Raw genomic sequence first — 15,955 nt, forward strand, 5'->3', positions numbered from 1 at the left:
ACTTTTTCTAGAATTCTTTTTAAAAGACTATTCTACATGTGAGAGAACTAAATGCTTAGAAACTTTTTAGAGCACATGTAGTGTTAAATAGTACTAAATTCTAATTCCTTAAGGTACTTTACAAAAATACTTACACATGAAACCAGATACTTTTACAAGCTCTTCTTTTATGTAAATAAGTATTTTGGCCCTTATTTTATAATAGGTACATATACATGTATATACATACACATATTATATAGTTTAAAATGCAATATTTTAAAAGGAACTTTCATTTTTTGCTGATTCATATTGTTTTAATTAGATAACATTTTAATTATTATTTAACTAATTATCACTAAGTATTAATATTGTAGAATAGTACATCTTGATGTGTTGTTTGTGTGTATGTGTTCATTCACATGTGAGCACATGTACATAGAGACCAGTGGTTGACATCAGGTATCTTTCTCAGTCACTCTCCACCTTGTCTTCAGAGAAGGTGTTTCTCACTTAACCTGAAGCTCATCTGTCTCCCCCACCCTAGCTCTAGAATTGTAGAAGCATGAACACCTGAATTTAATACATAGGTGCTGGGGATCTGAACTCAGGCCCTGGTGCTTGCATGGCAAGTGCTTTACTGACTGATCCATCTCTTCAGCCTAGCCTTTCATGCTGTGCTTTCACTGAAGTGTTTTATAAAAGCATCTTACTTGCCTGGAAACAAATCATGTAATATTTCATATCTCCTGTGAAGCTTAGGGACTCTCCAACACCCTTCTTTATAGAATCCTCTTTCAAGGACTTACAGTTTCCTGCTATTGCTACAGATCTCTACCTCTTCCTGGCTCCCCTCTACATGCCTCCTTTTTCTGAGACTTCCCAGATTCTCTTGGGTGCACAGAACATAAGGAGCTGAGGCATCACATGCACAACATTCCATCAGTGTTCACATTGGCCTTGGCTTTCTTTGTAGTTGTCTTGCATTAGCAGCAATTTCTTAATCTCATGAAGAGTTCTTACTGCATTCTCCACCTTTTGTGAATTTGTAAAAAGGGGCTTGCTAATTAAACAAAATGTATTATTGTGTATGTAAGAGTGTTTTCACTAGTCTGAGAGCATTTATTGTATAGAGAGTAGCAAGTCCAAGATTGTCCTTCAGGTTTTACCATTCCCTGAAGTCTTCCACATAAAGCTTTACTGGGTTAGTTATAATACAATATGCAGCAAATAAATCCTTGATTTTATAATAAATATTATAATATGAAAGTATTACATAATTTAACCTGTCCTAAGCATTCCCTTTCTAAGCGCATGAGACCATATTTAGAATTATCCCATATTTTAAAGTTACATATTTATTTTGACTTTATAGCTACCATTTCAAGAGAAAGGCATGTCACTCCTTATACCCTTGATCTTAGCCAAAAGGCCAAGAAGCGATATGTCACTCCTTGTGAAAGGAGATCAGGTTAGACTTTAAAGAGCACAGATATGCTTTTACCCCTAAGTTGACATTTTGCATTTTTGTGCATCTTTTCATACACTAAGATCCAAGGGTCTAGTACCAACGTACCTATTAAAAGATGCAAGACAGAACCTTGGAATAACTCAGATAATGTATAGGTTCACTTGGCTTGGCATGGGTGGTGCAGGTTTCTCACAGACAATGTTCTTCCCACCTGCATAAATTCAGTTTTAAATTGTCCCCAGGCAATAGAAATTTGATTTTTGAGCCAGGTCCGTAAGAAAAACCGAAAGAAAACAAACAAACAAAAATAGACCTATGTACTGTTCTTTCCTGAGTTAAGAAAGGAAGGCAGCATCTAAGCAGCATGTAGAAACAGCCACGTTTGTGATTTTCAGGGAGCTGGGCCTCTGCCCTCAGCTAACATCATGAACTCTTTCTTCAGAACAGCTGCTTCTGACTCTGGAGGACCATCTGTCCTTCTTGTAGGAAGGTGATTTAGATAGGGGGAGAATTTCCTTCCTTGATGAGAGGGTGGATGAAATGACTTCACACTGAGGATGCTTAGTCCTGGTTGATGTGCTGAGAACCTGCTGGCAGCCGCTGAGGCTCATGGCTGGTTTTTCTGATAATTCTCCATATCAATTCAATATATCCAGCTGGATTTGATCCTGGCAGTTCTGCCTTTGAATTTATATTTCATTTTCCAATTTTCTTCCTATGTAGATATCCTCAAGTATTTTTTTCTAAAGAAAAGTTGCAAATATCCACCAAAGAAAATGAAGATGAATACACTGTATTTAGACAGCAATTATAATTAACTTAGATTTTTTTTAAGACTTTATTTTTTAGGTTTCATTACATGTCATTGTGTGTGTTGAGGGTGGGTTGGGTTGAGTACCTGAGTCAAGGCATCTATAGAAGCCAGAAAAGAGTCTAGGGCATTGTGAGCTGCATGATGTGGGTGATGGAACCAAATTTGGGTTCTTTGCAAGATGGATGCGCAACCTTAACTGCTGAGCCATTTCTTCCACCCCAACATGTTTGCTTGTTTGTCTCTGTGTTTCCTCAGCCTCTACACTGATATTCCAAACTCTTCCCCGTTTTCCAGCTACTTCATGTATTGAATATTTGTAAACACTTAGAGGAAGCTTTTTTGTCTACCTCCCTGTTATGAGCAAGGCAAGGAATGAGTTTTGGATGAAAAAATCATTTTTATAAGAACAGCTGTGCTACATAGACAAAGTGTGTTTGGATCTTTAATTACATGAGACTATTTAGGATGCCAATCTCACAAAGAAATTGGCAAGGCCAATAATGGGAATGAGTGCAGGTTGCAAGGATCTGCTATAGGGATGTTTTGAGTCAAAGCAACTAGGTGTTTAAACTTTCAAGATACAAAAATACGGGGTTGGGGATTTAGCTCAGTGGTAGAGCCCTGGGTTCGATCCTCAGCTCCATTAAAAAAAAAAAAAAGATACAGATATATTAAGTGGCCAGGCAGTGGTGGTGCACGCCTGTAATCCCAGCACTTGGGAGGCACAGGCAGGTGGATCTCTGTGAGTTTGAGGCCAGCCTGGCTTTCAAAACGAGTTCCAGGACAGCCTCCAAGGCTACAGAGAAACCCTGTCTCGAAAAACAAAAAAAACAAAATAAACCAAACAAACAAACAAAAAAATTAAGCAATTAATCAAGGTTTATCAGATTCTTCCCATATTACTTTAGCTGAGGATAGGATTTGGGGTGCAGATGTGTTTTCTTGTATTGAGGGCATTTCTGTAGGAAGCTTTCCTGCTGTATGTTGGAAAGAATCCAGGGTTTCAGTCTCCATAGACTCTCTCATTCTATGCCCATGCCTCTGTACACAGTTAACAAGGAAACTGGTTTCATATGAATTAATGATGTTTTTAAACAGGCACGATGCTAAATGGAGGAACCACAATTATGATTACAGCATTCTTTGTACTGCATGAAATTGTTTTCTTTTTGAATTTGTTCTTATTGTGTTTATCAAAACAGGGCCATTTTGGAATGCAGCTTCCTTTAATACTGAAGCTTCCTACCTCCACTTCCCCACATTCCATGGAGAGCTCAGTGCTGATGTGTCCTTCTTTTTCAAGACCACAGCCCTATCTGGGGTGTTTTTAGAGAACCTGGGAATCACTGACTTCATACGTATAGAACTACGCTGTAAGTGTCCTTTCCAAAAAAGTCTTGGGATATAGTCATCTAGTCCTGAATTCTTCAGTTAGCTTTTAGGAGCTCATACCTCTTGGGAAAGAAAATCTACTTCACAAGAAAATAATTTAAGTGATAATTTAGTAAAAAATATTGATAAATTCATTAGCAGTGGAAAAAAAGTTTAAATTGAAGTAATTAAAATTTAAGACAAATTTTCAGTTAATGACTAATATTAATTACTAAATTACTTAATGAACCACTTATTATTTTGATGTATTCAGTCTTCTATTAATAGCACAATATCAAATGCATGTTTCATGCTGTTAAACTATATAAACTTTGAGTCAATGAAGCAATTATTTTGTATAGTCAATTACAGATGCTAGTTTTGTGCTTTCTCTAAACAGTTTTAATCTTTATCAATATGGAAAATTAAGTCAGTGGCTGAACTTTTTAAAACATCTATTATTTTTACCCTCAAATGTGTCTTACTGTCTCATTCCACATCAGTAGAGTTATGTTTCTCTGAATGCCATTGTTTCCTTCTAATGCAAACCTTGTGTCCAATGATTGTTGTGAGGCATTGTCTTAAGTGTAGTGAATACTCACCAAGAGAACACTCATTTCTGATATTTCCAGCACCCACAACAGTAACCTTTTCATTTGACGTGGGGAATGGCCCTTTTGAAATCTCTGTGCAGTCACCCACCCACTTCAATGACAACCAGTGGCATCATGTGAGAGTTGAAAGGAACATGAAGGAGGCATCACTTCGGGTGGATGAACTGTCGCCAAAGATACAAGCTGCTCCCACCGATGGTCATGTCCTTTTACAGCTTAATAGTCAACTCTTCGTGGGTAAGTTGCTCTTTTTGTAAACACTGGATGCATGCTGCAAGTCTAGAGATGAGCCACAATAAAAATAATTCCAACTTGAAAAATGATAATAAAGAGCTAGCAGCAAAAACAAAACAATGTTTTAATCCAAGTTCTAGCCTATGCCAGGTACTCTATTCCTTCCCAGTATCCAATCCATGCAATAGGTATTATCTCTATCCTAGAGCGGGATGACTTATATTCAGAAAGAGATAAGTTAAGAAATTCAAGTATCTCTGTGACTATTTCCTTACTCTGTATACTTGCCTTCTTAATATGTAGAGGTTACATGATTTGTTACAGTTTGTGTATTATTACATTGGGCCTTTTAATATGTTCTTGGAAATGTTTATCTCTATCCTCAGAAATGAGGAGCCCTTGTAATGCCAGTCAGTACCATCCACAGATGTTCTTCAACCTGTACACCTTACATCAAAATGAGGCCAATGGTAGGAAAGAAAAAAGAAAGACAGTGCTCAGCTTCAACAGCTTCACTTCTATTTGCCCATTGTTTTTTTTCAGCTCTCTTCTGATAACTTACTTCATAGTGTCTCCCTAGTGTCCGTTGACTCAACATTTGTAGGACACCAGACTGGAATTCCTCTCCCTGTGTTTAATTTTCCTTTGCTTCCTTGCTAATTACTTTGCAGAACTTATGGGCCATGAAGTTCAAGGATTATCTTATATTTCATCCCAGTTCATACATTTTAATGTAAATAGAGACTCAGAGACACAATGAGCAGGATAAATGATGAATTATCAGAAATTATATCCCAGACATTTTTAACAGCTATATTTAGAGCAGAATTCATCAGCTTCCCCCTTACACCTTCTGTTGCCTAACAATCTTATTAGCACCCTTTCACTGAAAGGGATGAGCTTGCTGTGACATATCTGACAAAGACATATTTAGGTCTTCTAATAAATTTATGTCCTCATTATTTTCATTATTTATTCTTTCCCTTAAAACAAATTTAATGAATAGCTTCCACAACTAAAACACCCTAATAGATATTCTACTCACAAACTTGTGGCCACTCAGCTGACTTATTTAAGGGTATAGAAACAATAAAGTATATTTGAGGAGAAATATATAACTTTTCTCTTAATGCCATACTAGAAGCTCAGTCAGGAAATGGACATAGATATCTCTTAAATTCAAAAAAAAAATGAGAGATGGTCACAACAAAAAGGTACTGCAATTTAAAATCTGTCAGTGGCGTGGAAATAGCCTTACTATTCTTGGAAATTGAGAAGGCTGAAATTGTCCTCAAATTTTTCAGTGAAATATGCTGCAGTTTGCCTGTACATGACCTTTCCTCCTTGGGAGGAATTTCAACTTCCCAGAGCTGGCATCACTATATATTCTACCTGATAGGAACCCTGGCCTTAATTTGATTTCAGGTGGCAGTAATGAAGTATCATATGACATCAGAAAACTGCTTTGAACAGGCTCGGGTCTTTTGCCATCAATCATATGCAATAATTTGAATAAGGATCGAAGAGATTTCATCTTTATGGAGGCAATTAGTTGGGCCTTTGACATCTCCATATGTGTTTAGGCTTAGAGTGGCTTTGTCACCGGGAAATTTTAACAATGGAAATATTGATTATGTTTAAGTCAAAAGTAGTGTGGGGGAAAGGGATCTCTGCCCTCCCCAAAAGTTCTGTTTTCAATGAATAAAGATATTCATTAGTATTTGCAGGTAACTGAGGGTACAATGACATGATGTAGTGTAATGATACCTGCCTATCAACATGCCACCCAAGGGGCCGCTTGTATTGTAACACCACCATCGAGTAGACCCCTCTCATGGGAGGACAGCTTTCTAGTTCACAAAACAACATGTGCACACAAAATATCAATCTTCCAATTTACAACCTTCCTATCAAACAAATCATGATATTTCTTTCTCCCTTCTTTCCTTCCTTCCTTCCTTCCTTCCTTCCTTCCTTCCTTCCTCCTCCCCTCCCCCCTCTTTCTTTCTTTCTTTCTTTCTTTCTTTCTTTCTTTCTTTCTTTCTTTCTTTCTTTCTTTCTTTCAGGTTTGCTGATAAAGAGTTTTCGCCTTACAGGCAGACTCCATGAGAGACAAATTATAATTAAAAAGGTTACACTGAATTAGAGCTCAGTGGGTGGCAGACTAGCAAAAAATCAGCAGCAATTAGAGAGAGTTTAATGAAGCACTTACTATGAGCAAAAAGTTCTCTGCCTTCCTATGAGTATGTTTCAGCAGAAGAGGGAAGAGTAGCCAATGGCGAGAATGAAAAGAAGATATGGTACATATATATTTATACATGTTTATATATGCATGCATAACACACACACACACACATACACACACACACACACACACACACACACACTCCAATGGTGAAGAAAAATAAAGTAGAAACAGAACCAGGAAAAGAGTGCATAGGGCAATGATTAGTGTTGGGAGTTTCCATTTCAAACAGGGTAGTGGGGAGATGTTAACACTTGAGTTGAGACCAGAGGAAGCCAGAATAGAGATAGACCCTGTAAACTTCTCAAGTGGTAGAATCCTTAGTGGTGACAGTGAGTGTAAAAGATCTTAGGAACAGAAATAAACACATGTGATGGAAGAGAATTAATGTGAGGGAATGCAGGGGGATGCCAGGTTGAGCTATATACCGGATCATGGAAGGCTCTTGCAAGGAATGTGTATTGAGTATTAAGGGATGCCAACACCCAGCTTATTTATTTCACTAATTCCCATTTATTGATGCAAGGGATATGGATGGAAGGAAACCAGTGGCAACCGCCTATTGCAGATCTGCATGACAGCTATCAGCAGCCCCAGCTGAAGAAGATATGTTGAAACGGAGTGGGAACACATTTTATATGTAGCTGCCTACAACTTGCAAATAAATTTGTTGTTGCTATCAGCATTTGATGACTTTCCCATAACAATATCCTTACATGTAAGATGCTTCCTTGTAGGTTTCTGAGTTCCTCATAGTGCTTCCTAGTTTTCAACTTTATCTGAAGTTAGTTTTTCTTGTTTTCTGCCTTCATCTGAATTCACAGCAGAGACGAAAGCTGTTCCCTGGTCTCACATCTCTAATAAGGCACAGACTATCGAAAGACAGCTGAGAAAACATCTCTCAGCCTCCCTCTCCTTCAACCAAATCCCACCAGCCCTATAGTCATATGCTCACCAGGAAGCCTGGCTTTTCCATTGATAGAGTCTGGGTAGCACACATCATGTGTGAAGGGTCTGTTTGCTTGGGAACTCTTGCTTCTCATACTAATGAATAGTTGAGAGTTAAGTCTCATTCTCTTCTCAAAGCTTTTGGTTACATGGGTGACTGAGAATCTCGGCATTAATACAATGTAATTGATTTTCTGGTAGAAATTTTAAAGGGTAATTTAATACCCTTTACTTACAAGTTCGAGAGTTTAATTTGTAGTTCATCCGTCCATCATAGAAATAATTATGACTAATCAGTATTTTCAAGTGTGCATAATGACTGTGATTTATATTTGGGTGTAGGGACAAACTAGTGAATTCAACACAGTTGTGGAAGGTAAGACTGCAGCTTTCAGCATGATTTTATTCTAATAAAAATCCTTTAAATCTGGAGAACGAAGAAAAAAAAGTATTTGCATTCATGAGAAGCACAAGCTTAGATGTATGGAAAAACTAACTTAGGCTTAGTCTAGAGTGATTTATTCACTAGTCCAGCATTTAGCTATAAAATGCATCTTGCATGTATACAAGACTGTAGGAAGTTATAGTTGCTTCGTCTGCTTGAAACACAAGAAATTTCAACAGCTTTTTGGAATGTGTATCTTGAGATTGTTAGCTAGACTCATATATATATAACACAAATAGAAGTTACAGATACTTCAATGTATCTTAATTTGACCAATCTTTTTCTCCATTTCACAGACAAGGGTGTTGACAGTGTTTATTGACATTACATGCATATGAGATTTTTAAATATTAAGAGTTTTCATAATCTCTTAGCAGTGGCTGATGTATTGAGATAGCATAAAAGAATTAAATGTGCTTTTTCAATTGCTTACCCCACCCCTGCCATTGAAGACCAAGCAGAGAGTGTGTTTGCACTACAGAGCAGAACTCGGAAGCAAGAGAGGTGCCTTTATTTCCGAAGAAAATCAGTGGAAATATATAGAAAATACAACTAAAAAATGTGAGCTGTCTAGGCAGCAGTTGTTTGTGACAGCTGAAATTGAAGTAAGGTAATGATAAATGCAAGCAGAGGTGTGCTACACTAAGAGGTGAGAAACAGGGTGCCTTCAACAATCTTTCTGAAGATAACATCAGAATGATTATCTTCACCTAACGTGACTGCAAGAGGCTGTTCGGAGTGGAGGAGGAATAACAATGAACAAACACCTCTTTGGAGCAAGTACATGATAACTTGGTTGGAAACTATAGCATCAGTGTGGTAGACATCTCTTCTACTCTAAAAAAAATCTCAAACATCACATCATGCTACTTCTTTTTGTTTTGTTTTGGTTTTGGTTTTTTGAGACAGTTTCTCTGTGTAGCTTTGCACCTTTTCTGGAACTCACTCTGTAGCCCAGGATGGCCTTGAACTCACAGAGATCCACCTGGCTCTGCCTCCCAAGTGCTGTGATTAAAGGTGTGTGCCACCATCACCCAGCAATCATGCTACCTCTTATAATGAAAAGTGATGGTTCATGTTGTGTTCTTAGACCCACAGCCATTTGTTTGATGACATGTGGATTTGAACACATGGCCCTGTGCATGCTAGGCAAGTGATCTATCACTAAGCCATGTCCTCAGCCTGTCCTTCTCCATTCTTGTCCTTACTTGTGGCAGCAGGTCTTTGTTATCCCTTTCCTGGTCTTTCCCTTAGTCTCTCTCTCTCTCTCTCTCTCTCTCTCTCTCTCTCTCTCTCTCTCTCTCTGTCTCTGTGTGTGTGTGTGTGTACATGTGTGTAATTCATGAAATGTCTTAAACAATCATACTGAGAAATGCCACTCATTAGCTTAAAAATGCTGGAAATGCTCAGAGTGTTTAGTCTTTGTCCTTGACCTTGATAGAACACTGAGAACAAATGGGTAAAGGTCACTGCTGCTTTCACTCACAAATGTTCTCCAACCACGGAAATGATGGAGAGAAAAGAATCAATCATTTTTTTAAACTGAAATGTGACAGTGGTCATTTTCTATTTCAGTTTGTAAACTCAGCATTTTCCCCACTAGAAGCTTCTTAAATTAGGCCTGAATTGATTTTCATTCAACCAGCTCTGCAATTTTCGTTTCCTGTCTACATTCTTTTACTGACAAGTTTTCACACAAGTTAAACTCCATTTGAATAGTCTGGGATGAGGGTTGGAAGTAAGGACCCCTGACTTAGTGAGAAGTCATTTATGTCACATTTGAATTATACCAATCAGCAAATATATGGAGCAAGCAATCTCTAAATGCCCCACATGAAGGTTGATGCCAGAGACTAATCACAGAGAGGCTCTCGGTTGTAGTTCTTCATGTTGGTTGTCTGTACAAGGGTACCACTTGTGATCTTTTTGGAAATCCGAAGTACCGATACAAAGATATATCACTTTAGTAATTTAAAGATTAGATTTTACAAATACCTTTTTGTAATTTTGAAGGAGAGTGAATGTGTGCTTGTATTCTGTGGAGTGGTTATGGAAGATTGTAATTACTTGGTCACAGAACATGAATGTACTGAGCAGGTGATGTAGCCCCGTCTCTATTGACCACATGAATGGTACAGTGTATGAAGTGGCTATTCAGATTTGATTCTCATTTTTTACAGGGTCATCCTTTTTATAAGTAGTAATTTTTAAAAATTCTTTCTGTGTTTTCAATAAGTCTATGTCATATAAGCTTATCATCAATATCTTCTATCTTTTTATAAATTCATATTTTCATATTGTTAAAAGTGCCTTGAAAATGTAAGTTTTTAATTAAAAATATTCTTAATATTTCTTTTTTAGACTTTCATTTTGATATACTAAAATATAGCCATGGTAAGAGACTATCAGAAAGTTTTGTTGTAATAATTTTCATTTCAACCTATTTTCTTTGATAGTAATTTAATTCTTCATTAAAAATTCAGTAAAACAAAGGTTGTATTTCTTCATGTGCTCTTATTATTTGTTTTAGGTATTTTATTTCCTTTCTTGAGGTATCTTTTTCATTATCTGTCCAAAAAACTGAGTAGAGTTTCCTATGCTCAGTGGGAAGACCTTAGTGACCCTTGACTGAATACAAAATCTTAAGAGTAGAGCATATAACTATGTACCTGGTACTGCCAACAGCTCATTTCTTTAAAACACATTTCATTATGTTCACATCAGAGAGCCAAGATTGTGACTTCCACAGACCTGAAACCCAAAGAGATTTGTTCTTTCCCAGAGCCATAGCCATTGGGCCATGTTTCCATCACTGAGTTTGGTTCAGGAAAGGGATTGAATGTCCAGCCTATGACAGTCTTTTTTATACAAGCAGCTTCATTTAACCACAGTAGTTCTATGAACATGAGGGAAAATGGTTATCTCTGCTCCTGGGACTCTGTGTAATTAAGATCACTGCTCAGCATACCTCAAGCTTAGCTTCTATTGTGGCAGCATTCTGTGACTTACATCACAGTTTCTGCCAGGCTTTCTCCCCTCAGGATGACTGTGCTGGGAGGAGGCTCTTGTCCTTAAGCACTTCGAACCTCCAGGTATAGTTCTGGGCCTAGCTTGTATGTGCTGTTGATTTCTTGCTCTAGACTGGCTTGTGGTTGGGACTTGATCTGTCTTCCTCTACTACAGTGTCAAGATCAGAGGAAGCCTGTCATTTTTATAGCCTTGAATTTAAAGGTAAGTATAGCAATCAGGAACTCTTTCATTCTCTATGGATGCTGGATCAATGAAGAAGCTGTTCTCAATGAATCCTCAGCAATATTCAAGGAGAGGATGTGAATAGTTTATCTTTAAAAAGAAACAAACAACAAAATCTGAAATTTAATTCAAAGGTCTTCCTGCCACAAGTAATGGGATATTGGCACAGGAAAGAGCCAGTTCCAATTCTGTGACAATAACACTTGTCACTTAGAAGAATTTTCTGAGAATAATGAATGTGTTGGAAGGATGAAACAAATAGGTATTCCTAATTCATTATCTACTCAACACCTAGCCAGGTATTTAGATATGAGACCTTGGTATTGTCATGTGTGTGGATGGATTCAGTTAAATTCAATCACATGGCAAGGGTAGGCATTCACTGCAAAAGATACTCAGTGTTTGTAAAGTTCCGGAATTCATTATGTCTGATTCAGCAAGCAAGTAAATTGATAGAAAATTAATTGGAAGATAGTTCCCAACAAAATAGCTCAGCAGAAACATCCAAAATCAATTAATCAAACTGCAACTCATTTTAATTGGACATACTCTAACCCTGGAAAGGCACTGAAATCTTTAATTAAGCTTTCAAGCACAATCTGATTTACATGAGACATGTTTCTCAAAAGAGTTCTGTCCAAGCTAAAGTGACTGACTGGAAACCCAATGGTGTAGTTACAAATCATCAAACATGCACAACACAACTATGTCTAATTAGATATTATCTTTTCAATAAAGGTGGCATTAAAATAATTTTATCAGGTAAACATTAAACTCTTTGAAAGCATGGAATAAAGAAGCTCTAGTTTCAAAGTAGGATGTTCATCACTATGACAATATTTAAGATTGTATTTCATATATATTAATATATTTTCTGTAGTTTACCTTCAAGCATATTCTAGTATTTATTTCTATATATACATTAGCATCATGTAGTAATCATGAAAGTCTCTCTCTGAATATATTAGCAAACTATTAGCTCTTTGAGAACATAATCAAATACATATATTTTCATATTTCCAGTATCAGATACAGAACCCCCAAAGGAATGCTCAATAAAGAACAGAGAACTTAAATACAGTTCAAACCAAAGGTGGCTTGAGGCATGGAAAAAATGGAAGTGTTTTCTTCTTTGATACAATTTTTAAGTGGGGAGAAGTGAGACTGCCTTGAGATAATGACCATAGTTTCGAACTAAATGTATTTATTCTGTGATTTCCTCATTATACCCATGAATGTCTATATGTCTCTAACTTCTCTTCATGCAAAATAAGCAAGAAAAATGAATTAGAATAAATGAAAAATGGACTATATTTAATTGTTGAACCTATAGTTTCTTAGTTACTATTTAGGCTATTAGAAAAACTGGACAAGCCCCCGGATTACAGTGATATCATATGTCAGAGCAACAGACACATAATAAGGTGATTTTTCTATTACTGTATGCTATGAAATATATACCCTGTGGTTTTATGTAATGTAACATGAAAAAATTTAAATACACCAAAGATGCAGCTCTAACTCCTCCAAAAGTTTCTTGTGCCAAGAGTGATTTGGCATAGATGGTAGGTTGCCCTATCCTGGTAAGAAAACACTAAACTCTAGTAAGAATGCCAGAGAAATCATGAGCAAAGAGATCAAATTTTAAGTGCTCACTGGGCAAAGTTAGCAGATAGGTATGCTAGGAAGGTGTGAAGCCAAGGTGAGTAGCAACTTGATGTGGAAAGGAGAGAACTGTCCTTACATTACAGGAAGAAGAGAAACTGAGAATGACAGAAGATTGTTCAGATGTAGGAGGAATTAAACACAAAGGTTGTTAGCTGTTCTAAAATTCTGGATCAAATAAACCCCTTCATTGCCATACCCAGGAAGAATGCCTAGGGGTTTCTCAAAGTTCTTTTAATAGCATAGATAATAGCTAAGGAACTTTACATAATATAGTATATGTGAGAGAAAGAGATAAGGAAAGAGAGAGAGAGGGAGAGGGAGAGAGAGGGGGAGGGAGAGGGAGGAGGGAGAGAGGGAGAGGGAGAGGGAGAGGGAGAGGGAGAGGGAGAGAGAGAGAGAGAGAGAGAGAGAGAGAGAGAGAGAGAGAGAGAGAGAGAGAACAAAATGACTTTTTCCCTTTTCCTATTCTATATACAGTCTACCTATAATATGTAATATGGTGCCACTCACATTCAGGGAGAGTCTTCTTTCTTAGTTTCTACTTTCTAGAAACATCCTCCCAAACACACCCTGAGGTACTCTGAATTTCAACTCAATGGACTTGATAATATTGAAAACTGAAAGTTGGAAGGTGTTGGGTTCATTACACCCTACCCCCTCTGAATTTACAGATAACAAATGTATCCCCTATCATCTGAAGCACTTTGTATCCTTCACTGAAGAGGCATACATGATATAAAATGAAGTTTGAATGTATATATTTAAATTTGGGATAAAGAAATTTGGATAGAGGTCATTGCATCTCTAAATATGAGTTCTAAGTAGTGTGAATGTTCTTAAAGCTAAAAATTCTTGTCAATTCACTGTTCATGATCATCATCAACAAACTATTATGACTTTATTCAGATATGCTCATTGATTTTGCCCCCATTCTTTATCTCAGAGATTTAAACCTCTCTATAGGGCAAAATATGGCTCTCCTCAACTCTGGAGGGGTTCCCATCTCCCATTATGACATTATGTGATTGTTCGCGTGATTGGATGGGTGGATGCAGTAGTTCCCAGTTATTGCATAATTGTGAAGTGTCAAACATTTTTCTATGTGCTATACAGCAGTGACCGAAGTAGCCTGTCTGATACATATTCAGCTAAAGGGACACACAGAGTAAATTGGGACAATGCAAAGCTCCATAGGTAAGAAAGACCTAGATAGTAGGGATTTTGTGGCTTCTTCTTTTTTTTTAATCTGCACTAAATCATGTTGTATGAGATGTTGTAGACTCTCTGAGAACATTGAGAGTCTACAGGTTACAGTTAGATCTAGAGTTAGCTATGTGATTTAGAAGAGCATGAAATTAACTTTCTCTAGGAGATGGGAATTGTCTTTCTTTCAGCAGTTGATAGCTGCCTTCAGTACTTTGTCTAGGGGTAGGACCCCGTGAGGTTTCCCCATTCCATGTTAGCATGTCTACTGATAATGCCAATGTCTAAGTCTTGTTTGGACAGCTACATCAAGGTATCATGGGTACAGCTTCCCTGTGGTTTCTAAGAAACACAATCTCACAGACTTCCTTGTCCTATTACTCTGACAATCTCTTACTCCCCCCCCCACCTTTTCTGTGATGTTACCTGCACCTAAGGTGTAAGAGTTATATGTTAAATTTATCCATTCAGACTGGGCTCCACACAATCTGTTTATCTCTGCATTATGACATGTGGTTTTCAGTAATGTTGTCCATCTGGTATAGAAAAGCTTCTTTTAATAAATATTTTTATTTTGTAATTAATTTAATTTTACATTTCAGCCACAGATTCCTCTGTCCTCCCTCCTCACACCCCCCAGCTTCCCCCCCCAATCCACCCCCTAATCCCACCTCCTCCAAGGCAAGGTCTCCCCTGGGGAGTCAGCTCAGCCTGGTACATTCAGATGAGGCAGGTCCTGTTGCCTCCTTCCTACACCAAGGCTAAACAAAGTATCTCAGCATTGGCCCTAGGTTCCAAAAAAGCCGGCTCATGCACCAAGGACAGGTCCCAGTCCCACTGCCTGGGGGCCTCCTAAACAGTTCAATCTCATCAACTGTCTCACTTATCCAGAGGACCTGGTCCAGTTCCATGGGGGCTCCTCAGCTACTGGTTCACAGTTCGTGTGTTTCCGCTAGTTTGGCTATTTGTCCCTGTGCTTTTTCCAATCATGGTCTCAATATCTATTGCTCATATAATCCTTCCTCTCTCTCACTGGACTCTTGGAGCTCCACCTGGGGTTTGGCCATGGATTTTTGTATCTGCTTTCACCAGTCACTAGATGAGAGTTCTATCATGACAGTTAAGGTGTTAGGCCATCTGATCATCAGAGTAGGTCAGCTCAGGCACTCTCTCGACCATTGCCAGTAGTCTATAGTGGAGGTATCTTAGAGAAGCTTTTTTGATGTGGGATGAGAACCACACTTCTCTGTAGGTATAAAGCTGAGTTTTATAATGCAGTTAGGAATTAGGAATTATGGAGTTCTAGTAATGTGATGGTAGTGTGTTCTCTTTTAGAATTCATAACCTTATTAACCCCAGGTTGTTAGCTAGAGAGCTATTGGTTACAAGCAAGATGGGTACCACTATTGCATCACTGTTTGTTCATTAATTTATTTTTCAAGTCCTATTAAGATTAGTCCAGAGTACAAAAAAAATGAATATTATTAGATCAACTTTTTTAAAAACAGCAAAATGTACTAAAAAGTACAAGAAAAGGCTGGACAGTGGTGGCTCACGCCTTTAACTCAGGAGGCAGAGCCAGGCAGATCTCTGTGAGTTTGAGGCCAGCCTGGTGTACAGAGCGAGATCCAGGACAGGCACCAAAACTACACAGAGAAACTCTGTCTCAAAAAACCAAAAAATAGTACAAGCAAAGTAATAAAATAAAACT

General features: G+C 37.7%; 1 protein-coding gene across 2 annotated transcripts in view; it reads left to right on the forward strand.

Moving 5' to 3' along the window:
* Cntnap4 (contactin associated protein family member 4) overlaps positions 1-15,955 on the forward strand; it is a 287,263-nt gene that overhangs the window by 242,342 nt on the left and 28,966 nt on the right. For both annotated transcript variants that reach the window (XM_036187241.1, XM_036187242.1), the window contains 2 exons: positions 3,467-3,637; positions 4,268-4,486. In XM_036187241.1, coding sequence (XP_036043134.1) covers positions 3,467-3,637; positions 4,268-4,486 — 390 coding nt within the window. The remainder of the gene's footprint in view (positions 1-3,466; positions 3,638-4,267; positions 4,487-15,955) is intronic.

The sequence above is a fragment of the Onychomys torridus genome, chromosome 5, assembly GCF_903995425.1.
Source record: "Onychomys torridus chromosome 5, mOncTor1.1, whole genome shotgun sequence".
Classification (NCBI taxonomy): Eukaryota; Metazoa; Chordata; class Mammalia; order Rodentia; family Cricetidae; genus Onychomys; species Onychomys torridus.